The 25,551-nt window shown below is 40.4% G+C and overlaps 1 protein-coding gene across 4 annotated transcripts in view; it reads left to right on the plus strand.

Moving 5' to 3' along the window:
• The first annotated feature begins 371 nt into the window (after positions 1 to 371).
• LOC142659714 (cytochrome P450 2F2-like) overlaps positions 372 to 25,551 on the plus strand; it is a 51,444-nt gene continuing 26,264 nt past the window's right edge. The window contains exons 1-9 of one of the 4 annotated variants that reach the window (XM_075836122.1): positions 372 to 427; positions 12,820 to 12,997; positions 16,818 to 16,980; positions 18,340 to 18,489; positions 20,408 to 20,568; positions 23,778 to 23,954; positions 24,068 to 24,209; positions 24,315 to 24,499; positions 24,581 to 24,722. In XM_075836122.1, coding sequence (XP_075692237.1) covers positions 12,821 to 12,997; positions 16,818 to 16,980; positions 18,340 to 18,489; positions 20,408 to 20,568; positions 23,778 to 23,954; positions 24,068 to 24,209; positions 24,315 to 24,499; positions 24,581 to 24,722 — 1,297 coding nt within the window. In that variant the 5' untranslated portion in view covers positions 372 to 427; position 12,820. The other 3 variants (XM_075836121.1, XM_075836118.1, XM_075836120.1) reach the window with 3 other exon arrangements.

The raw sequence follows: 25,551 nt of genomic DNA on the forward strand, positions 1-25,551 counted from the left end.
CACCGCAGACGTGAACTTAGCCTCAATAGACTGCTTATGAAGCTTAATGTCTGTGTTTAAGATTGGGACTTTTGAAAAACAAAAATTGTAAAAAAAGTTGTCGCACATAAAAAGTCCCAAACATTCTGAGTCCTGATGAACAAATAACCTCAGGTTTAGTTGTCTGTAATTAAATCACATGGAAATAATACTGCACCCAATAAATTGCAGACTAAGTTAAGAGGTGGCCAAGAAATCCGTTGTCAATACAAAATGCCTGGCTTGATATTGTTTTTCTTAAAAATAATTTTGCATCTCATCCAAGTGTTCCTGGCTCTCAGCATATAAATGTGACTCCAAAACCTGAAGATTATTTAAAGCTAAATGTTGTGTGCTCAGAGAACATTCTGAAAAGGAAGGGATTGAGATTCACACCCTGCAGTCTGAAGTAAGTGAGCTGTGATTCTCACCAGTTTATGTTACTTCTATTGAAAGGGTTTATTTTCTTATGATACTGTGGTGTTGGACTTGGTATTATGTGGTTCTTTATCTGCTCTATTATGTGTGTTGAGTGTCTACATGACTGGCTTTATAGAAAATGGGGCCCTGGGTAACAGGCAAAGTAGGACCCCCCTCCTGTTTGCCATTTTAGGACAGATAATCTAGGTGGTATTAGTTGGACCCCGGGTTGCCATCCTCAATGGCACCCTGGTAGATAGGGGCCTGGGCAATCTTTCTATACATGTATTGTGTTTCATGCTCTTGTTTTTCATTATAATTGGATTCACACAGTGGGACAGATTTTCTATTGCAAATTGCACCCAAAAAAGCTGGCATACATGCCGTGTGCTAGATTTGTTATGTGTTGTAGACACTTTTTGCGCCTTACTAGACATATTTCAGAATTGTCTTGAAAAGAGGGCGCGGCTAAGTGAAGCCCTGAAATGAAACTATTTATTAATTGTGCGCCACAATTTTGGTGCAAAATAATGGTCCAAAGTAAGTTAAGCAAGAGTTATTGGAAAAACGTTTCTAACATGTCTATCAGGATGCACTAAATCTCCCAGCGTGCGCCAATGTAATAAATTTGACGTATTTTCTGCCCATCTCTTCTAGGGTTATGCTGTCTTTATTTCGGACAATATTAATAAACTTACCCCAGTGTGTCAGTACTGAGCTTGTTGCAAGCATTTTTTTTAATTTTTTTATTTTTTTACATTTTCCTTTAATATTTGTCCTCTGTTCAGGATTACATTTTGGCATTGCAGAAAAACTGTAAAGGGTGAACCGACAGCGACCACAATGTGCCCTGCACTCCGTCATACATATTAGATAATTAGAACCGATAAAAACAAGGGGACATATATGAAAACACAGAAAAAGGCCATACTTGCAAATGGACACAGCCAGGTCAGAAAATGCTGATGAAGGAGTGAGCAGGTGCTTTAAATAATAATAGCCACTCCCACTGGTCTTGAGGGGAGTGGTGTGTGGTGCATGGGATGTGTAGTAAGAAATAATAAATGAATAGTGTGTGTGTGCAAGTGTAATACTATGAGTGAAATATAGGGGGCAGTAATGAGTAAAGTGCCTCAATAGAAATAAAATGGATAATGGGGTGCAAGTGTGTGAAACATGGAGGGATAGTGTGTACGTCATGAGGCACAACGTGTATAGCCAGGTAGAAGCCTATTTGTGACGCCTTGATAGTTCATAGAGCGGGCTACCCTGCTTGCTATGCCAAACAACAACACACCATGCTCTCCCAGCATCAAAGACCCAGCTGTGTCCAAGAGAAGCGAATATATGTAGTAATGAAAAATACCTGGGGTATTAGTAATCATTTTGGCCAAAAGGACGCAAGCTCGCAATCCACGACAAGGATCCCCAGACTTGCGAGTCCCTAATTCCTTAAATGGAACAGAACGTTCCTGATGTACAAACAGAACCGATAAAAACAAGGGGACATATATGAAAACACAGAAAAAGGCCATACTTGCAAATGGACACAGCCAGGTCAGAAAATGCTGATGAAGGAGTGAGCAGGTGCTTTAAATAATAATAGCCACTCCCACTGGTCTTGAGGGGAGTGGTGTGTGGTGCATGGGATGTGTAGTAAGAAATAATAAATGAATAGTGTGTGTGTGTGCAAGTGTAATACTATGAGTGAAATATAGGGGGCAGTAATGAGTAAAGTGCCTCAATAGAAATAAAATGGATAATGGGGTGCAAGTGTGTGAAACATGGAGGGATAGTGTGTACGTCATGAGGCACAACGTGTATAGCCAGGTAGAAGCCTATTTGTGACGCCTTGATAGTTCATAGAGCGGGCTACCCTGCTTGCTATGCCAAACAACAACACACCATGCTCTCCCAGCATCAAAGACCCAGCTGTGTCCAAGAGAAGCGAATATATGTAGTAATGAAAAATACCTGGGGTATTAGTAATCATTTTGGCCAAAAGGACGCAAGCTCGCAATCCACGACAAGGATCCCCAGACTTGCGAGTCCCTAACTCCTTAAATGGAACAGAACGTTCCTGATGTACAAACAGAACCGATAAAAACAAGGGGACATATATGAAAACACAGAAAAAGGCCATACTTGCAAATGGACACAGCCAGGTCAGAAAATGCTGATGAAGGAGTGAGCAGGTGCTTTAAATAATAATAGCCACTCCCACTGGTCTTGAGGGGAGTGGTGTGTGGTGCATGGGATGTGTAGTAAGAAATAATAAATGAATAGTGTGTGTGTGCAAGTGTAATACTATGAGTGAAATATAGGGGGCAGTAATGAGTAAAGTGCCTCAATAGAAATAAAATGGATAATGGGGTGCAAGTGTGTGAAGCATGGAGGGATAGTGTGTACGTCATGAGGCACAACGTGTATAGCCAGGTAGAAGCCTATTTGTGACGCCTTGATAGTTCATAGAGCGGGCTACCCTGCTTGCTATGCCAAACAACAACACACCATGCTCTCCCAGCATCAAAGACCCAGCTGTGTCCAAGAGAAGCGAATATATGTAGTAATGAAAAATACCTGGGGTATTAGTAATCATTTTGGCCAAAAGGACGCAAGCTCGCAATCCACGACAAGGATCCCCAGACTTGCGAGTCCCTAACTCCTTAAATGGAACAGAACGTTCCTGATGTACAAACAGAACCGATAAAAACAAGGGGACATATATGAAAACACAGAAAAAGGCCATACTTGCAAATGGACACAGCCAGGTCAGAAAATGCTGATGAAGGAGTGAGCAGGTGCTTTAAATAATAATAGCCACTCCCACTGGTCTTGAGGGGAGTGGTGTGTGGTGCATGGGATGTGTAGTAAGAAATAATAAATGAATAGTGTGTGTGTGCAAGTGTAATACTATGAGTGAAATATAGGGGGCAGTAATGAGTAAAGTGCCTCAATAGAAATAAAATGGATAATGGGGTGCAAGTGTGTGAAACATGGAGGGATAGTGTGTACGTCATGAGGCACAACGTGTATAGCCAGGTAGAAGCCTATTTGTGACGCCTTGATAGTTCATAGAGCGGGCTACCCTGCTTGCTATGCCAAACAACAACACACCATGCTCTCCCAGCATCAAAGACCCAGCTGTGTCCAAGAGAAGCGAATATATGTAGTAATGAAAAATACCTGGGGTATTAGTAATCATTTTGGCCAAAAGGACGCAAGCTCGCAATCCAAGACAAGGATCCCCAGACTTGCGAGTCCCTAACTCCTTAAATGGAACAGAACGTTCCTGATGTACAAACAGAACCGATAAAAACAAGGGGACATATATGAAAACACAGAAAAAGGCCATACTTGCAAATGGACACAGCCAGGTCAGAAAATGCTGATGAAGGAGTGAGCAGGTGCTTTAAATAATAATAGCCACTCCCACTGGTCTTGAGGGGAGTGGTGTGTGGTGCATGGGATGTGTAGTAAGAAATAATAAATGAATAGTGTGTGTGTGCAAGTGTAATACTATGAGTGAAATATAGGGGGCAGTAATGAGTAAAGTGCCTCAATAGAAATAAAATGGATAATGGGGTGCAAGTGTGTGAAGCATGGAGGGATAGTGTGTACGTCATGAGGCACAACGTGTATAGCCAGGTAGAAGCCTATTTGTGACGCCTTGATAGTTCATAGAGCGGGCTACCCTGCTTGCTATGCCAAACAACAACACACCATGCTCTCCCAGCATCAAAGACCCAGCTGTGTCCAAGAGAAGCGAATATATGTAGTAATGAAAAATACCTGGGGTATTAGTAATCATTTTGGCCAAAAGGACGCAAGCTCGCAATCCACGACAAGGATCCCCAGACTTGCGAGTCCCTAACTCCTTAAATGGAACAGAACGTTCCTGATGTACAAACAGAACCGATAAAAACAAGGGGACATATATGAAAACACAGAAAAAGGCCATACTTGCAAATGGACACAGCCAGGTCAGAAAATGCTGATGAAGGAGTGAGCAGGTGCTTTAAATAATAATAGCCACTCCCACTGGTCTTGAGGGGAGTGGTGTGTGGTGCATGGGATGTGTAGTAAGAAATAATAAATGAATAGTGTGTGTGTGCAAGTGTAATACTATGAGTGAAATATAGGGGGCAGTAATGAGTAAAGTGCCTCAATAGAAATAAAATGGATAATGGGGTGCAAGTGTGTGAAACATGGAGGGATAGTGTGTACGTCATGAGGCACAACGTGTATAGCCAGGTAGAAGCCTATTTGTGACGCCTTGATAGTTCATAGAGCGGGCTACCCTGCTTGCTATGCCAAACAACAACACACCATGCTCTCCCAGCATCAAAGACCCAGCTGTGTCCAAGAGAAGCGAATATATGTAGTAATGAAAAATACCTGGGGTATTAGTAATCATTTTGGCCAAAAGGACGCAAGCTCGCAATCCACGACAAGGATCCCCAGACTTGCGAGTCCCTAACTCCTTAAATGGAACAGAACGTTCCTGATGTACAAACAGAACCGATAAAAACAAGGGGACATATATGAAAACACAGAAAAAGGCCATACTTGCAAATGGACACAGCCAGGTCAGAAAATGCTGATGAAGGAGTGAGCAGGTGCTTTAAATAATAATAGCCACTCCCACTGGTCTTGAGGGGAGTGGTGTGTGGTGCATGGGATGTGTAGTAAGAAATAATAAATGAATAGTGTGTGTGTGCAAGTGTAATACTATGAGTGAAATATAGGGGGCAGTAATGAGTAAAGTGCCTCAATAGAAATAAAATGGATAATGGGGTGCAAGTGTGTGAAACATGGAGGGATAGTGTGTACGTCATGAGGCACAACGTGTATAGCCAGGTAGAAGCCTATTTGTGACGCCTTGATAGTTCATAGAGCGGGCTACCCTGCTTGCTATGCCAAACAACAACACACCATGCTCTCCCAGCATCAAAGACCCAGCTGTGTCCAAGAGAAGCGAATATATGTAGTAATGAAAAATACCTGGGGTATTAGTAATCATTTTGGCCAAAAGGACGCAAGCTCGCAATCCACGACAAGGATCCCCAGACTTGCGAGTCCCTAACTCCTTAAATGGAACAGAACGTTCCTGATGTACAAACAGAACCGATAAAAACAAGGGGACATATATGAAAACACAGAAAAAGGCCATACTTGCAAATGGACACAGCCAGGTCAGAAAATGCTGATGAAGGAGTGAGCAGGTGCTTTAAATAATAATAGCCACTCCCACTGGTCTTGAGGGGAGTGGTGTGTGGTGCATGGGATGTGTAGTAAGAAATAATAAATGAATAGTGTGTGTGTGCAAGTGTAATACTATGAGTGAAATATAGGGGGCAGTAATGAGTAAAGTGCCTCAATAGAAATAAAATGGATAATGGGGTGCAAGTGTGTGAAACATGGAGGGATAGTGTGTACGTCATGAGGCACAACGTGTATAGCCAGGTAGAAGCCTATTTGTGACGCCTTGATAGTTCATAGAGCGGGCTACCCTGCTTGCTATGCCAAACAACAACACACCATGCTCTCCCAGCATCAAAGACCCAGCTGTGTCCAAGAGAAGCGAATATATGTAGTAATGAAAAATACCTGGGGTATTAGTAATCATTTTGGCCAAAAGGACGCAAGCTCGCAATCCACGACAAGGATCCCCAGACTTGCGAGTCCCTAACTCCTTAAATGGAACAGAACGTTCCTGATGTACAAACAGAACCGATAAAAACAAGGGGACATATATGAAAACACAGAAAAAGGCCATACTTGCAAATGGACACAGCCAGGTCAGAAAATGCTGATGAAGGAGTGAGCAGGTGCTTTAAATAATAATAGCCACTCCCACTGGTCTTGAGGGGAGTGGTGTGTGGTGCATGGGATGTGTAGTAAGAAATAATAAATGAATAGTGTGTGTGTGCAAGTGTAATACTATGAGTGAAATATAGGGGGCAGTAATGAGTAAAGTGCCTCAATAGAAATAAAATGGATAATGGGGTGCAAGTGTGTGAAACATGGAGGGATAGTGTGTACGTCATGAGGCACAACGTGTATAGCCAGGTAGAAGCCTATTTGTGACGCCTTGATAGTTCATAGAGCGGGCTACCCTGCTTGCTATGCCAAACAACAACACACCATGCTCTCCCAGCATCAAAGACCCAGCTGTGTCCAAGAGAAGCGAATGAAATTAGATAATTATCTTGACATTTTTCATTTTGCATATTTTTGGACTATAAGACACTTTTTTTTAATTTGCATTGATAAAAGCATTTTATAGTCCACAAGTCAAGTGAAGCCATTTGTCACAGCTGATCAACATGAATACTTAAAAGACCCTTTGCTTGCCTCCAGCTATTATTACAGGGGTCAAAATTCATAATGGCTGTTGATAGATTAAAGGCTCTTGTGACACCATAGTTGCAAGTTCCAAAGGGACAATGTGAAGGACAGCAGCTTTATCCTGCAGTGTCTTGTGTAGTCATGCTAATCAGTCCCTCTCTATCATGCTACTGAGAAGGACTGACAGCAGGGGGAGCTAGAGAATGCCAGAGGTATTATGTTTCTGGATTGTAAATCTGATTACATGTCTGGGAACATCTATCTATCCATTGGGGCTCACAATCTAAATCCCATTTAAAAAAAATAAATCTAATTTAATCCCTTCAAACTATTGGGCAGTACACTTGAAGAGTTATAGTAGTTGCCCCAGTATTAAATGTAATTGCAATATAATTCAACATTAAAAATTAGTTTTATAACTTACCTTATGTTACAAAAATGCTCCAGTTGTGAGAGATTCCTTTTACTTAATTATAATGGCACCCCCTGGTGTTTACTCTGTTTAGTAATGTACATGTCCTCCCACTGAGCTGAATTAGGGAGGACGCACATGTTCAGTTCCAATCTCTAACTCCCAATAGAAAATGTCTTCTCTGCTTGTCAGCAAAAAAGTATCTTTATAGTAGCTTTTATTCAGAAACACGGCTTGTAGCGTGGATGGAGATTCACACAGTAAGAAACACACAGGACAGCCAGCAGTTTGCTTAGATGGAGAGAGCTGGCATACAACATTGAGCTCTCCCCTCTCCTGCCCCTCTCTCAGGCCCTCTGCACACGTCAGTATTTTGCTTCAGTATTTGGAAGCCAAAACCAGGAGTGGAACATAAACAGAGAAAACCTATAATGGAAAGATTTGCACCTCTTCCGTGTTTTGGACCCACTCCTGGTTTTGGCTTCCAAATACTGAAGCAAAATACTGACCAGAATACTGACGTGTGCATGAGGACTCACTGTGTGTAAGCTGCAGGCTCTCCCTCTTCTTCAGTTATATAGGGCTGGGCTCTCCCTCTAAAAAGACATGTAACAGGGGCATTTATAAAGCTTCTCCTAGAGAGGAGGCAGCGAAACAGAACAATCTATGACAGGCTATGACAGGGAGGGGGAGAAGCTGCAGCAGACTTTATCTACGCCCTGAGCTGCCTTCTTGCAGAGGAATTGGTCCAATGGATGTCTGATTTTGTTTCTTTTTTCATTAATTCTGTGACAACCTCCTTAAGTTTTTATTTACAAAAAAGATTCAGAAGTGTCAGGATTCTGAGTACACATGACGTCCAGGCTGGATGGTCATGTGTATTCATTATCAGGACACTGTAGTAATGTTAGGGCTTGTGTATGAGGCTGCACATAGCGATATATCTGTATCGCTAGTGCAGTGTAAATGAATGGAGAGGAGTGCATGATGCCGATTGGTCAGCGTCATGCACTCCTCTGTACAACGCCCACTTGGTTGAAAGTAAAAGTACGCCCACTTGGGCATTAAGAAAGCTCATTAGCATAAACCAAAATCGCTCCTAACGTTGTGAAAAAAGATCGTTTTTTTAAAATAAAAAGCATTACTGTCACCTACATTACAGCGCCCATCTCCTTATATAGGAGATAGGGCACTTATAATGTGGTGACAGAACCTCTTTAAATCCGGCTGGCCCGTCAGCCTAATGCTAGTTTCTCACCTCACCGTAAACATGCACGCTGGGCTTGGACAAGAATCTATCTTTATTTCATTGGGGAGTGAGACAAGCTGCTGCCTGACGCTACTACAATAGCTGATCCAGAAAGAGATGGTACATGTTGGTATTCCACATGCCTAATCCTTGTTTACACCAACATCTGATTTTGGGGGACAGCCGCATATGGCAGGATCCCTTTGGACTGTCAATTATTTCCCTTTCCAAAACAACTGCTATAGTAAAAACAAACCAAAAAGCAGAATTTAATTTTTACAACTTAAAAAAAAAAGAGAAAATGAAGAATTTTTGTGAAAAAAGCAGCACCTTCTAGCTCAGTCTACAATGAAGACCAGGAAATCTAAGCCTTGCCACATTATTCTACCCTCACCATAAAGATATTTAAGGTGTTCTGTCCCTTTAACAATTGTAATTTTTACTTTTCTTTTAACTACCAGGCTCTTGCTTAATGTTCTAACCCTTTTGACCTGTTGCATAACCAGTGTTGATGTGAGTATTTTTACCTACTTTTGGCAGTGTGGACGAAATCCTAAATCATTTAATAAAGTTTCTCTTTCCTTTAGAAATGTGCCAGAAAATTTTCTCTCTCTCCAGAGGCGTAGCTAGGTTCTCCAGCAGCCGGGGCAAAGATTTAGTTTCCCCCCCCCCCTCGAACTTCTTTTCAGACATTTCCTTCCTCCTCGCAATGCTTGCTTTCTCGCTCAATCAATGAGATGGAATTTTTTGTTTACATTTTTTATTTATTTAACCCCCTGTAGATAGTGCCACACATGCCCCCTTGTAGGTATCACCAGCCCCCTGAAGATAGTGCGCCACACACCCTCCTGTAAATAGCACTACACCCCCTCCCTATACATAGCGCCATTGGAGCTCCCTAGAGGTGCATGGATAGGGATGTCAGGGGCTTCTCCAGGAGCGGAATCCCCGGGAATAGTGCCGGCAAGGCTTTGGCCGGGGATTCCTCCACACCTCCCAACTTTCAAGTATCACAAAGAGGGACAACCGATGTGGCCCACATAGCAACACAGTATAATGCTCTGTAGCTGCCCCACACAGTATAATGCACTCATAGCTTCCCCACACAGTATAAAGCCCCCATAGCTACCACCATACAGTATAAAGCCCACAGAGAGACACCCATACAGTATAATGCCCCTATAGCTGCCCCCATGCAGCATAATGCCCTGATAGCTGCTCCCATACAGCATAATGCCCCTATAGCTGCCCCTATACAGCATAATGCCCCATAGCTGCCCCATACAGTATAATGCCCCCATAGCTGCCCCATACAGTATAATGCCCCCTACCGCTGCTGCCATACAGTAGAATGCTCCACAGCTGCCACATGCAGTTTAATGCACCCATAAAATATGCCACCTTAGATGCCCCCACACAGTATAATTCCCTTTTAGATGCCCCTAGTGCCAGTGCCTACATAGTGCTGCAGTTCACATGTAGATAGTGCCCACTGTACCCATGTAGATAGCGCCAGAGTCCCCTGTAGATAGTGTCCCTATATAGTGCCACAGTGCTCATGTAGTTAGTACCACACCCCCCTTGAAGATAGCGCCACCGTCCCTGTAGATAGCACTACCCCCCTGGAAGATGGTACAAGCTACTCATCTTCACAGCGTAATTTTCTATAAGGTTTTTTCTATTGACCAGCGGCAATAGAGTTTGATAAAGGCCGGATTGTGGCCAAAACTTTACACCTTTTCTCTTATATTGCCTTATTTAAAATAAACCTATTTTGCATATTTCAACTGAAGGAGTGCTTGAGTTTTTCATTGCAAATAGCGCCATTGAGGCTCCCTCTAGGAACGGAATCCCAGGCCGAGCATAGACGGGGATTCGGTTCCTAGATGCTACTGTTCATATATGGACAGTAACGTCAGGGGGTACTCCTGGAGCGTGATTCTGCTTCAGAGGAGTCACTGACATCACTGTCCATATATGGACAGTGATGTCAAGGGCTTTCCCGGGCACAGAGCTTAAAGTAGCGCTGTGCCTGTGGAGTCCTCGGCGAGCGGAGGAGCTCCCTCTGCTCCTCCGCTCAATACTAATGCTGAAGCAGGGAGCTGACTGTTCCTTGCTTCAGCATTAGGTTCAACTGTATCTGCATCCTGAGGAACCAGCTACAGTTTACTGCGGGACATACCCCAGGCCATCAGGGATGGTTGGGAGGTATGATTCCTCTCCAGGAGGAGGAGGAGCCCCTGATGTCACAGTCCATATATGTAATACACAAAAAACAAGAGTGTTTAATCAGCACATTCCAACAAAATAAAAAGAAAAGCGTGTATACAGGTGCAAGAACGCCTGTGACTGCAAACAATACATTACATAAGCAAATGGCGACAGCATCCTGCGAACACCAATGCCACCTAAACACTATATATATATATATATATATATATATATATATATATATATATATAAATATGCATTGCTGCAGAATCTACTTACAATAGTCAGGTTCTTAGCGCACATTTTGATCAAATTGTGTGAGCCCACCTGCCACGACAAGGCAACCTCACTTATAAGGTGGGTCCCTACGCTGCACATACAGTTGACTGTGGGACATACCCCAGGCCATCCGGGACGTTTGGGAGGTATGATTCCTCTCCTGGAGGAGGAGCCCCTGACGTCACTGTCCATATATGGATAGTGTCTCTCTCCCCCTCACTGGCTGGCGTTAGTTCTCTCTTTGCTTTGCTTCTCCTGTCCTACCTCAATTTCTCTCTATTTCATCAGTGGACTTAGATTGCCGCTTTACCTTGTCCTTCCCTCTGTGAAAATTATTTTCTATAAAGTGTCCCCCCAGCCTTAGTTTGCCTTCCCTAAAAACCCCCCTACATACCTTCTAACCAGTTTCCGTTTGATCTCAATCATCACTGCTGCTCTGTTGTTTATATCCCTTAATTACAGCCACCCAGCTCCCACCCTGCACACTGTCACAAACACCCACTAATAATCATCATGCGCCTCTGTGTCTCAATCTATCCCTGTTCGTGGATGCAGCGAGAGGAGCTGGGCAGGCAGTGGGACCAGAGGCAGAGCTCTGAAGAGCTCAGGGTATATCGACCTGGCCCAGTGCCTGCAGATGTAATTGATGATGAACCGTGCCTTGGCTCAGCCGGAAGTGCAGTCTGGGCTGAGGCACGGAACGTCACAGGAAGTAAAAAGTTCACAGCTGACACAGTCACGTGACCGCATTACAGAACAAAGAAACGCTGGCATCGGGAAGTATTTTACAAAATTACTTGTAAGGGGTAACTTAAGGCAAAAAAACCCAAAACAAACTATTCCTGGACAACCCCTTTAACCCCAAACTTGTATCTGTAGGTCACGTCACCTGCGGTGGCTGCAGTAGTACATCATTGAATAGAACAAAAAAAAAATAAAAGAGTATAAAAATAGTACATACAGATGTAGCCGTCTTTATCATGACATGTAACGCATTAAATACGCAGTGGCAAGATCCTTTATCTTGACTTTTTCAATGGCTTTTTAATGACTTTTGTTGTGTGATATCACGTGGCAGCCAGTTAGAGTCAAGATAAAGATGGCTACATCTGTACTATGGTTGTCGAAAGTGACCCAAGTATCATATATGGCTGACATTTGAGAATTTGGGGGTAACCTGGGCCTAGGAAGCAGCTGTGACCCCTTAATACAAATAAATAATTCTGTTGTCTATTCTGCAAGGTGGCTGCTGGTGTAGAGTGTTGTGCCTGATGATCTAGTGGATCCATGTTAACTAGCCTGGAGGTCCTACCTGTCCACAGTGCACCTGACAGTTGTCGATTCATGGAGCTTTAATCCTGCACATTTAATAAGAAAGATGCTTATTGGTTGTGAAGAAGACCATCCATGGGGCCAACGAATAGAAGAGTCAAGACCAGTTGGACTGGTGGTGAGAACATGGGCACAGATCCGTATCCTATAGGTTCAGCAAACATGTGAATTAACTCAAGAATCGTGGAGAGAAGATGGGGACAAACAAGCAACAAGTCCTTCTGTCCAAATGGTTAGAAGTTAGGAGCCCCATATTAATCTTTCCTACGTCCCCCCTCACCTCTATGTACTACCCTCAGGGCAGCTATGTGGAAATTAAATTCCCTGCATCTGCATTTGGAGCCCATTGACAAACCATAGTCCACCACTTACTGTGGTGTAGAGACTATGGATATAACGGTCTGTTGTCTATTTTCGGGCTGCAATATGATCTCTGACTGTCCTTCTATTCAATCAGATTACTCCTATGTAATATTAACGTACATGAGTGTTGTGGAAGTAATGGGGACCTTCTTTATGAATCCTGTATATGAATTTCTGTTCACAGGATGGATTTCTACTCACTGGCTACAGCCGTCTTGGTGATTCTCATAACCATTTGTATGGCGAAGTATATTAAGATATTGTTGGGGAAGTCTAAGCTTCCTCCTGGACCAACTCCTCTTCCCATTATTGGCACTCTTTACAAGATGAACTTCAATGATATTGTGAAGTCACTACTGGATGTGAGTAACGCAGAAAACGAACAGTAACGCTTCCTAAAGGAAATGAGCTGATAACTAGGAAGGAAGGCAACACTTGGATAATGTTCCACGTTGAATATTTTGGCCTATTAGTCTTTGTCAAGCATAAATTAACACATAAGTTCCATTTACTTGGCTACCTGAGTGTTTCCTTCCTTCCTACTCATTTGCTGGGTTTATGGTGGGCAAGACATACTACCGGAGGCACGCATTATTTATATCTCCAATATTGCTTAAACCATTTGCTTTTTGTCTTAAAGGAAATCAGACACAGATTTTGTTAAATGAGTTTTCCCAATACAGGAAATGATAGCATATCGCTGCGATTGCCATCATGTTCTCATCGGCGAGGGCCTGATCACCGATCCTTATAATGAAGAGGCCGCAGCGCTGTTCCAATCACAGATATTTATGTCATATTCACAGGATTTGCCATAAATGTTTGATACATGCAGATGCCTCCTCTGGGTCCCGAACCATGAAAATGGGGACCACTGACACACATCCCACTTGGTGAGGTGGTCGCTGCATCCAGAAGGAGAGTGGGGAGGTGGCGCGTGGCTTTCTCTGTTTAATTCCATGGGAGTTACAAGAAACAGCCGAACAAGCGGGCTATCCTGTGGATATGCCATGAACATCTGTGACAGGAGTGCCCCATTAAACACTTTGGCTCCTTCACTGACTTTTCTCTGCACAGTGATATTCACTTGAAAGGAAATGTGTTGGAGTTCTCTGCACACCAGGATGTCAGGAGCGCTGCTGTAAAGGAGAAATGCTGAAAGGACCATTTTTCCTCTGTTCTCAAAATTGGTGGGGGTCCCAGAGGTTGAACTCTTACCAATCAGAATGTTATGGCATATCCATACCGGTCTTTATACCGATATACCATTCTAGGATGTGAATACCCCTTTAAAATTATGGCATCTATAAGATGCCCAAACAAAGTTAAATTGGTGTCACTAGATCCTAAAAAGTAAACCATTACTATTTCTAGGCCCCCCCCCCCGTTCCTGTGATATGTACCACGCTGAGCTAAGACAGTGTGTGTAAAGCAGCCCTCAGGAGAATCACTGACACCCTTTTGGCTAGCCAGTGACTCATTAGCATATTTGGCACCCAAATAACCGGGGGACATCTCAGAAACCGGGGGAGTCCAGAAGTCAGTAGTAGTAAGGGGAGACTGAAGGTTCACTTTTTAGAATTTATATCAATGAGAGAAACTAGACATGGACCGCACATCCACTGTATACTATGATCAATTGCGGCTAGGCAAAATTATTAAATATGAACGAGAGGTTCTTTGTAACATTTTGATCAAATTGTATGCAAGCCCACTTGCCACTTCACGGCGACCTCTTAAAAGTGGGTCCCTACTCTATCGGTTGCACCACCGCGTGGCGGTCACCGCCACTGCAGCGCCGCTCCTGCAGAGGGAGCAACCCAGAGACCCAAAAGCACCCATGCCATCAGGCCAAGCCAAGCCTCCTTGGCTCTGGGCCACGTCCCCCCACAAGTGCAGCACCACAGCAACAGACACCACCCCACAGCAGCACAACAAGTGAACTGATGGAATAAGCTCACCTTACCATGCGCCCCCAATGGCCAACTGAGAGTACAAGCAGGAGCAGGAACACTTTTTAGAATTTAGATGTGATTGTTATTAGCTTGGCCCTGAGTGTCAGAGACGCACAGGACGAGATTTCAGCTGAGCCGTCAGTTCAGCTGACCTGACGGAATCGGCTTTGACGGAGAGATACAGTTTCTATGGAGAATTGATAGGAAAGGGGAGAGGAGGAAAAGGAGCGTGGAGGGTTAAAAGTCGCCTTCAATTATAATATATTGATACCGACTGGAATAGGAACAGAAAGATTATATTGTGCAATGTCCCCTATTTGTTATTGCCACGTTGTAAAGTAATAATAAATTGTTACAATGTGTAGTTGCGACTTATATCTGATTCAACAAAGTAGAAAATCTATTGGTTACATTCACTACTTGGTGAGATTAAAAGAGGTAGTGCTGCAAAGATAATAAGTATGTGTGAAATTCCTTGCATAGGCACTCCGCAAGAGGTTGTATTCAGATTCTGTGAGCAGCTGCGTATTGCCTGAATGCGTTTTTGGTCTTATTCCAATTAGTTAATTGGTTATACTAAGGTGCAATTCGGACTGTAAATTATGATGATAAGCAATTGGTTTGCTAGTGCGTTTTATATGCAACGCTATTGTTTCAATCCTCATTGGATATGCACCTCGGTCAGCATTGTAAGTTAAATAGTATCTACCATAATCAACTGCCTTCAATCAGGCGGCAGTCTGCACAGATAGACACGCTCTGTTTAAATTGTGAGCATTACTTGATAAATTCAATTATAAGATTTGCTGGTTATTTGCTCCAGCAAATAATCAGGATGTAAGCTTGTCAGAGCCACGGCAGCTCAGTAGCCTGTGATGATATTATCACCACGTTCGTTCGTTCCCCTTGTGTGCGGAGCGAACTGACAGCTCAACACCCTGTAGTGATGTTACCACTACCTCCGTTCATTCCGAGTTTGCAATGGACGAACTAATTGCGGTAAGATTAGATTTTTAAATTTTCTATTACTAATCTTGCCCTCTATAGTCGATAATCTTTCCCTATTACCAGGGTCGGTATAGTCCCGACGCGCGTTTCACTGAACTAAGTCAGCTTCTTCCGGGGGCGGGAGCATTTTGTTTCTGGAGCTACTTAAAGCCCAGAAATTGATTGACATTGAGTATAGCCAATCAATTGCAGGGTGATTTGTTACACTGTTTCTATTGTGAAGGGAACTACGATTGTATCCCTATCAGTAGTTACAAAACTAACTCATTCCATACAGGATTCACCTCAGCGATGTTTTAGTGGATTGACTAAATTCTATTAATATTTGTTTGTATGTCTAAATCATTCGGACATGTTGTGTTGAATCGTATCACTTCTTATACTGTATGTTATTCAATAAATTTGGAAGTAATATGCTACTAAAATATATTCGGGCTTTACTTATTTTATTATTAGACCTACAGAATCTTTATTTTTGTTTTTTATTTTTTATTTTGGATACAGGATACATAGAAGCTGTATCTTATAAAGTAATTTTTTTTAATAAAGTAAATTTAAAAGTTATATTAAGTCCTTCAAAAGGTGTACAGCCCATGTAGATTGCCCTAATGCCACTGAAATTGTCAGGATCTGCAGATATTCTACTGTGTGGTGTCCTCCAGGGGCAAGTGAGGCTCAGGCATCTTGGATTTCAACATGCCTGATATTTTGTAATGCTGGGAGATAAGCTGCTGCCAGACATATTTGGCAGTGGCTTGCCTCCCTTTTCCCTATTGAAATAAACCTGCACGCTTTTTTTTTTTGTCAGACAGAAAGACCTAGTTCACACGGAGGAATTTGCAGGCAGAAAAACTCTGCGCTATTGATTCCGTCATTAAAACGGAAACCTGCCGGAATGGTGACGAACGGAAACCATTAGCAATGTTTCCGTCACCATTCATATCAATGGTGACTGAAACAGAAGCTGTGGTTTCAGTTTGACTTTCCACTGCGGGGTTTTACCCCGACGGAAACCTCCTATGGAACCCCGGAACGGAAAGCCAACGCTGATGTGAACAGGCCCTAACTATGGAACATTATTAAAGTATCTAAGCAGATCATAACTTGTCATGTTACATAGTACGGTTGAAAAAAGACACATGTCCATAATATTCAACCAAGGGATAATGAATGAATGAATTGAATGTTGAATTATTATTTTTTTTTTTTTTTTATCTAGTTGTCTAAAAAATACGGTGACATATTTACAGTATATGAAGGGCACAAACCAGTTGTAGTGCTATGTAGTTATAAAGCCGTCAAGGAAACTGTGATTGACAAAGCAGAAGAGTTCGGTGGTCGAGCCTATTGTGCTTCATTTTTTGACTTTACAAAAGGAGATGGTGAGTATTTAGTCAGGTTTACATGTAAGTATTTGGAATTGACTTATTAGTTTGATACCGGTGCATCGTTCTAGCCTCGCTCTTTTATCACACTTTATAAATGGTAAAACACCTTCTTATTGAGGTTCTAGGGGAATCAAACAAATAGGCATAAAGATGGCCCTAGGCCAATCTGTATTTAAAGTGACAATTCCTTTTTATTAGAATGCTTCACCGACAAGCTGACCACAGTTTGTCCTGCTGCTGGAACAATTACCCTGCAGCACCCCCACAGGAGAAATTAAATATTACACAGTTCTCATTGAAATGTGTGGGCTGTCTATGTAATACAAGAGATCCATCTTTAGTTGCAATTTTTCTAAACCAGACAACTTTTTAAAGCAGTAAATGGCCAAAAAAATAGAGTGAAGGTCGCAAACAAATGATTTGGACCACAGTTAACATATTTTTTTGTATATAACAAATGGTAATAACCATGAATTTTACATATTTTTGACAAAGTAAGACAGATAATGGTTGTTAAATACCTATCTCATATGTTGATGGGCAAAATAACTGCTATTTTGAGGATGCTACTGTTTTTTCGATACTAAAAAATATGCAATTTCAGCGATATTCTTGTTTATCCCAAGCTCTTCATGGGATAATTTAGAAAATATAATTCTTGTTTATGTCCTTACAGCTTATAGTGCTTAGTAAAGACAAAAAGTGGGACAAATACGGCGCTCCCATAGGGTATTAACGTTTTAAATGTGGGTGCAATTGATAAGAGGTGAAACATGAAGGCTCACCTGGTGAGGTCATGCTGGATGGTCAGCACAACTCAACTAAATCACATATCGGGTCGTAGTGGACGTCTATACACCGTGGTTTGCCTCCGGAGGTGACTCTGGGTGTCTGTTCACTGGGAACAGGGATCCTCCCAGTGTCCAACGAATGCAGAGTAGAATGAAGGAAAATAAAATCCTATATGGGGCGCTCCCGTTGGTGATATATGCACAATCACGATAATGGAGAATATGTTTCTTTTTCTTATTTATTCTGAACGAACATATGATTTGACAAACACTAATAAAAATAATTGCTATGCGTTTCAACATAGGACCTAGGTCTTCATCAGGCTTATGAAGACCTAGGTTCTAGGTTGAAACGCGTAGCAATTCTTTTTATTAGTGTTTGTCATATCAAATGTTCGTTCAGAATAAATAAGAAAAATAAACCTATTCTCCATTATTGTGATTGTGCATATATCACCAACGGGAACGCCCCATATAGGATTTTTTTCTTCACTCTACTCTGCTTATAGCTTATAGTAGATGTGCTTTCATATAGAACTCATTATTTTATTGTATTCCACAGAGTTTGCATTCAGTAATGGTGAAAAATGGAAGGAGCTGAGGCGTTTTTCCATGCTAACGCTAGGTAATTTTGGAGTTGGAAAACGTAGCTTTGAAGAAAGGATTCGGGAGGAGGCCTTGTATCTCACTGATGTGCTGAGAAAAACTAATGGTAAATTGTATTAATCCCTTTAATTCACTTTCTTTACTCGTTTCCTCTAGCCTCAACTAATATCTTGTTGGTAAGACATTGAGATTACTTAAATATTAGAGCCTGTTCACATGGAACAATGTTTTTATACTATCAGCTTTGAAAAATGGACCTGATGGACATTTCCATCCTTATGGTACTTGCAGCTGCGGAGGAGAAATCTCGGATGGGTGAAGAGCATCACTCTTGCCTAGCGATAGCTAGTAGGAATTTTTAGGGGTCTATTTTTGGAGGCATTTTGAGAAATGAAGACAATAGAAGAAATTACAAAAATGTTGTCAGTAGATTCACACAATAAGAATTATTAACGTCTTTGGTACCAAGATGATTGATTACTATGGTACGAAGATAATTGCTTACAACTCCATTTTTTTTCTAAACCGAAAGAAGGATGGATGCTGAGAAACAGAACGTAATGAAAAATACAAAAATACTTTATTGACATGAACAATGCGAGACAATAGTAATAAAAAATCCATAGACCAACAGTTAAAAAACGGAAACTCAACTATGTATTTCCCAAATGTGTACAAATAGCTAATTAAATATGAATTAACCCTACAATGAGAATAATGAGTAAAGCTAATAACATGACTATCAAAGACTATGACATAGGTTGGTAAATAGTGATATGAAGTATATGAAAATAGTCAACAAAGATAATCAATTGTACCAAATACACATATGGCCCATCAACGTGCAATATTAAATGAATACACAGACAAAATACTGAGCAACATGCGTAGAGTGGGCATGCAAATGATACAACATGCATTAAAGGGATAAAGGAATGAATTAGAGGAGTTTAATGGAGCATAGCGTACGGATCTAACGTACCAATAGTGAAATACGGGAAGAGCCACAGCTGAGGTCCACACCAGTATTTTGTCTGTGTATTCATTTAATATTGCACGTTGATGGGCCATATGTGTATTTGGTACAATTGATTATCTTTGTTGACTATTTTCATATACTTCATATCACTATTTACAAACCTATGTCATAGTCTTTGATAGTCATGTTATTAGCTTTACTCATTATTCTCATTGTAGGGTTAATTCATCTTTAATTAGCTATTTGTAGACATTTAGGAAATACATAGTTTAGTTTCCGTTTTTTAACTGTTGGTCTATGGATTTTTTATTACTATTGTCTCGCTTTGTTCATGTCAAAGTATTTTTGTATTTTTCATTACGTTCTGTTTCTCAGCATCCATCCTTTTTTCGGTTTAGTATTGAGTTGTGATACTTTTGGGTATAACAACCTTGAATCAACGCATATAACCTCACATATACTCTATTTATCTCTTTGGGCTACATTGATTCATGTTGCTTTTTCGGTTTGGTCCATTTTTTTTTCTGTAGGCTCCCTTTCCTCCATTTGGTGTACTGTCATATAGTGTACAAATAACCATACTAAACAGTGTCAAAGTATATACAGTATATGCCATACATAGTGCCCAAATAACCGTGACAGACGTTGGCCAAATAACACTTCCACAGTTGCTTAAATAAAAATTCTTAACAGTGCCACGACCATACACTTCAGAGAAATAGATTTTACTGTGCCTAAGTAGCAGTGCCACACAACTAAATACCACCATCCAGTGCTCATATAATGCCAACATATAGTGACCAAATAACAGCACCATACATAAAATATTCTATTATCTATGCCCTGCAATGTCTAAATAATACTGCTGTACAATGATAAGATTCGTGGTGCCAGGCCTTATGAACACACGGCTCAGTTACTCTACACAATAATAGACCTTGTTACTCTACACCACTAGGTGCCCTGTTTGGAAACCTAAGACAAGACTCTGATTCTGTTCACCTTGAGCTCTAGCTATTGATTTCATTATTTTTATATGTTTTAGGATCCCCAATAGATCCCAATTACCCTATACTACGTTCCGTGTCAAATGTAGTTTGCTCTGTGGTGTTTGGAGACCGATTTGACTATCAAGATGAACAGTTCCAAAAGGTTGTGAAATGTGTTCAAGACAACTTCCGAATCATGAGCACACGCTGGGGTTTAGTAAGTATGACCTAAGATTCCAATGGAAATATGTACAGAGCCATGTACAAAGAATTTATATTTTCATAGTATGGACCTGTAAAAAATGTGTGTGTCGCCATATTGTGCCTCTGTACATCACTGCATTACAGAGGTACCCTCCCCCCCACAAGCAATGATTCCAAGGGAAAATATTTCTGTAATAGTTATCTGACTATCCACTTTTTTTTCGTTTGGGTTTGATAAGAATCCAAGAGATAAAAAAAACTCTGTATGCCTCAGTATTGACCCAAAGACGTCTATGGGTGCGTTATTACGGCTCCATACAATTTTGAAAACGTGATAATTGTAGACGACTATTGTAATCTCTTATCTGGGCAGGATGTATAGTTTATCTGGATTTTCCTGGTTCATTGTTGCCAGAACTACATTGTAGAGTAGACTGACATTTACATGGGCAGAACAGTAGAAGTGAAGGAGCCGTTTGGGATGTTATATACTATTTATTGTCTGAGGAGAGCTGGGTGACTGTATTGGCTGCTATTAGTGACTATCACCCAGTCTCTATAGTCTAAGAGACCATGGTAACTCAAAAATGGCAGAATGGTTTGTTTAGAGATGTTGCACAAGCCACAGATGGAGGTAAATTAACAGTGGATGTTAGAAGCCGGGATTGGAATAGATGTTGACCATTTCCCAAGACCACCAGGAATCCTGGCAATAACTTTTTTACTACCATAGAAATCTACATTGGCATTAGTCCCTTCACAACCTTAACTCCTTCAATACATTAGACCACCAGGGATGCTGGCATTAAAGGGAATCGGTCAGCAGTTTTGAACCCTCATAGGAGAGAATGTTTTTTTTAATGTTTTTTTTAGTTTATTAACTGAAATGTATAAAAATTCTATAAAACGTTATTAGCTAAAAGGAATTTAAGTCACGAGGGGTAATGAATATGGTCTGTATTATATGATGTGTACAGTTTGATACTGATAGATAACTATTATGCATAAAAGGTTGTATTAATGCACATTTGAGCAATATTAATGTGTTACACTGGTTAACGATTGTGGTCCAGGAATCGGGAACATACATCCAGGACCGTGTGTTGATAAATTTTTTGATTATATATATATATATATATATATATATATATATATATATATATTACATACATACACATACATTTCATTTTTCTTAATTTTTTTCTGCCCTTTTACTTTTACGGACGCAGCGATACCAATTTTGTTAACTTTTTTTTTTTTACATTACTTTAGTGGAAAATGTTTTGTTTTTTTTACTACTAAAAATGTACACATTTCATTAGTCCATCTTTAGATCGCTGGTACAATAGACTGTGATACTAATGTATTGCAATATATTGTCATTTCTACAGGCTTCTGCTGCCACAGGCAGGGCTTAGCAGAGGCAGAGTGAAGGCAGTCCCGGGTGTCAGCTGTGAAACACAGCCGACACCCGCAGTGTATGGAGTGCGCTCGGTGCGTGAGTGCTCTCCATACATTCCCCCCACACTACGAAGTACCAGACACGTCGTTTTGCGGGAGGGGGGTTAAAAACCTGATTACAACAGGGGGGGGGGTGTAAATAAAATTTCCAATATATTTGCAAAACTGAATGAAGTCATGTCTAAATCTAATATAGAAAACTATTATAAGATAATGTAATTATATCTGAAAATTGGACGGAACAATCCTAGAAAACTATGCATCAGATTCCATACGCCTTTAATATACCTTTACAGAAATATGTTGAGGATTTTTCATTACACTGCCCAAAATGCGATTTATTTAAAGCCGATTATTATCATTGTATTTGGGCATGCCCACTTATAAGGAACTTCTGGCAAGATACATGCCACTTGGTTAAAAAAACATGCAGGCTAAATCCAATAGGGAATCCTTGGGTATGTATTCTTCATACTAATCAAACGCAGAATAGCAACATTGAAAACTTATATATTCTAGGAATATAAATTTATACCTAATATTAATGGGAGCGAAGACAACAATCATTAAATCAATGGATATTAAAAGCTCCCACAACATATTCCCACTTAAAAAATATTTTGAGAAAACATGATGGTGGAATTTATTTCTGAAAAAAACCCTCAAAAAAGTAGAGAGATTCCTTAGGAGATGGAAGGAGTTGTTAAAAGAGATGTTCTCCATTGAAGAAATCAATATTATTTTTATATTTCGGTATTAAAAGAACAGAAACTATGTGGATTTGAAGGAGACCAGAGGGAGGGTCAGGATAGGGGTGTTTGTTGTATAATTAAATACACATGGAGATTAGGGAGGTTGAAGAAGAAATCTTGTAATGGCATATTAAAGTGACATTTTCTAATATCTATGCTTGATTTGTTTGTACAATTTATCTTATGTATTTATGTTGAAAACTGAATAAAAAAAACAAAAAACACCTTCACTAGCTTAGATCACCAAGGATTATGGCAGAATCAGTCGCCTTCTCCCTCTGGTAGCTGATGTTATATTGCCTTCTTACCTCCCCTGCAGAAGGAGCCTTCTGGGCTATACTGCCATGCTACTGCAGAGGTTCAGTTTTCTGCCCTGCTTGTCAGGGAAGAAGCAATTTCTATTTAATCACTTGCGATGAACAGAGGATCACTATGCAGAGACATGGCTGTGGGAGAGTGACTACGCATCTGTGTCCGCCAGCACTCTGTTCATTAGGTGGATGGTCACAACCCTATTTAAACACCATACTATTTAAGTAAATGTCATAACTCTTTACTGAATCGTTTCTTTTACCAGCATGTAAATGGAAAACATTGTTTGTTTTTTATTATTTAATTAAATGTATATTTAATGGTGGGACAACCCCTTTTAACTCCTTCATCCATATAGACCCCCTGGATAAAATATTTTAACCACAAGTCACCCTTGACCAAGGATACAAACTTCAACCATTAAAGAAATCTTATACCCCCAACAATACTCTGAATTAACTCTTAAATTAACCTAAGCTTCCAGGAACAAAAAAAAAAATCTATTAACTTCTAAGCTAAGTTTTAGAGTTTTCCTTTGATATATTCAGATGGTATAGCAATGCTGAAATCAGAGCTCTCCTCCTTTTGTCTTAATGGGGTAGAAAAAATCTTTGGGTGTTCCTGATCATTTCACATGTCTGTGTAGTTGTGTAAGACTTGTTTTCGTTTATCTAAACTGGTTTGGTCTTTTTCTTAGCTAAACAACATTTACCCCAATGTCATGAAGTACATACCAGGACCTCACCAGGAAATTATAGAAAACTTTACTTATATAACAGACTTTATAAGGAAGAAGATGGAGAGCAACATGAAGACTTTGGACAGTAATAACCCAAGGGATTTTATAGACTCCTTTCTGATCAAAATGGAGAAGGTACAAAACAAATGTCAAATTACTGTTGTCTATATTTTCTATCACTGTATACACTTTGTCCTCATCTGCATTTTTTCTTTTCATGAACATCTAAATGACTGTTCGAAACACAGGAAGAAAATAATAAAACAACATTTTACAATCCCGATACTTTGGTGATGAGCGCCATGGTCTTGTTCTTTGCTGGGACAGAAACAGTGAGCGCTACCCTGAGATATGTATTTTTACTTCTCATGAAATACCCCAGTGTAGCAGGTACGTAACTTAGATAGGGAATATCTTCTGAGAGAGTGTTTCATATGCTTTACCTTAAGAATGAGAACCTTTAAAGAATTATATACATTCTATATTTTTCCACAGAAAAGGTCTACGGTGAGATAGACAATGTCATCGGCCAACGTCCACCAACTTTTGAAGACAGACTCGATATGCCTTACACAGAAGCTTTTATATGTGAGATTCAGAGATATGGTGATGTAACACCATTGGCTCTTCCACATGAATTGACCATGGATACTCAGATTCGTAATTATAATTTCAAGAAGGTAAACAAAAAATGAAATATTTAAAAAGTATAATACAAAAAGCTTACTCATTAATGTTTCCTAATATTCTCCAAACCACAGGGAACTGCTTTCACCCTAGTACTTACAAGTGTACACAATGACAAGACACAGTTCAATAATCCTGAGAGTTTTGACCCAAACAACTTTTTGGATGAAAATGGGAAACTTATAAAGAACAATGCCCTGTTGCCGTTTTCTGCAGGTGAGGATGAAATTGAACTGGTTGCTAAATTGAGTGGATTATTTGGTTAAAAGACAGCTGCATGTTACTCATCCAGCAGTTGTAAGTGCTGGGTAGAGGGAATGGCTAACCAGTAAAAGTAAGAATGTTTTTGTATATGTTGAAAACATTGTTTAAATTAAGTACCTGATCAACGATAATATTCAAAGCCTTCTTAAATCTAACTGAAAATTACATCATAGGTCCTTGTGACACTATTCTCCATGTAGAATCCTGAAAGAAATAGGGTTAGGTACGTAGGCATGAACTTGAAAAGGGTGTGGAAAGTTTTTGGCTACATTCGTACTTTACAAAGCCTCCCCACTACCACTTTGAAAAAGTCGCAGTACAAAAGCACATTAATAGACATACATTTTGTAATGGTTTTGTCTCACTTGACAAGCCTTTAAAAAAAAAAAAAAAAAAAAAAAAAAGTTCCAGGAAAATATACGAAAAACTATTTTCAATTTAAAACGCCAACATGTTTTCACATGTAAAAATTGGCAAATGCGGATTTTATATATGGTTTTCCCAACTTGGTTATTTCTTTTGGACAACTTCTTCACTAAATGGGGACCCTCTGGTGATCAGCTGATCTCTGTTGATCTGGCAGCTGAATCTCCTAGTGATAAACTGTCTTCACTTTGGGAATGCCTTCACTTTGCCTTTACATGGTATTCATCCTTAATGGAGTTATAACAGATTCCATAAAAAAAAATGATAACATATCCTGATGGATACCTTTGGCTTATAAGGCGATCTGCAAAGTTTCCGTAGAAACATCAAGAATAGCGCTACACACTATGCTGTT

Source organism: Rhinoderma darwinii, chromosome 8, assembly GCF_050947455.1.
Source record: "Rhinoderma darwinii isolate aRhiDar2 chromosome 8, aRhiDar2.hap1, whole genome shotgun sequence".
Taxonomy (NCBI): Eukaryota; Metazoa; Chordata; class Amphibia; order Anura; family Rhinodermatidae; genus Rhinoderma; species Rhinoderma darwinii.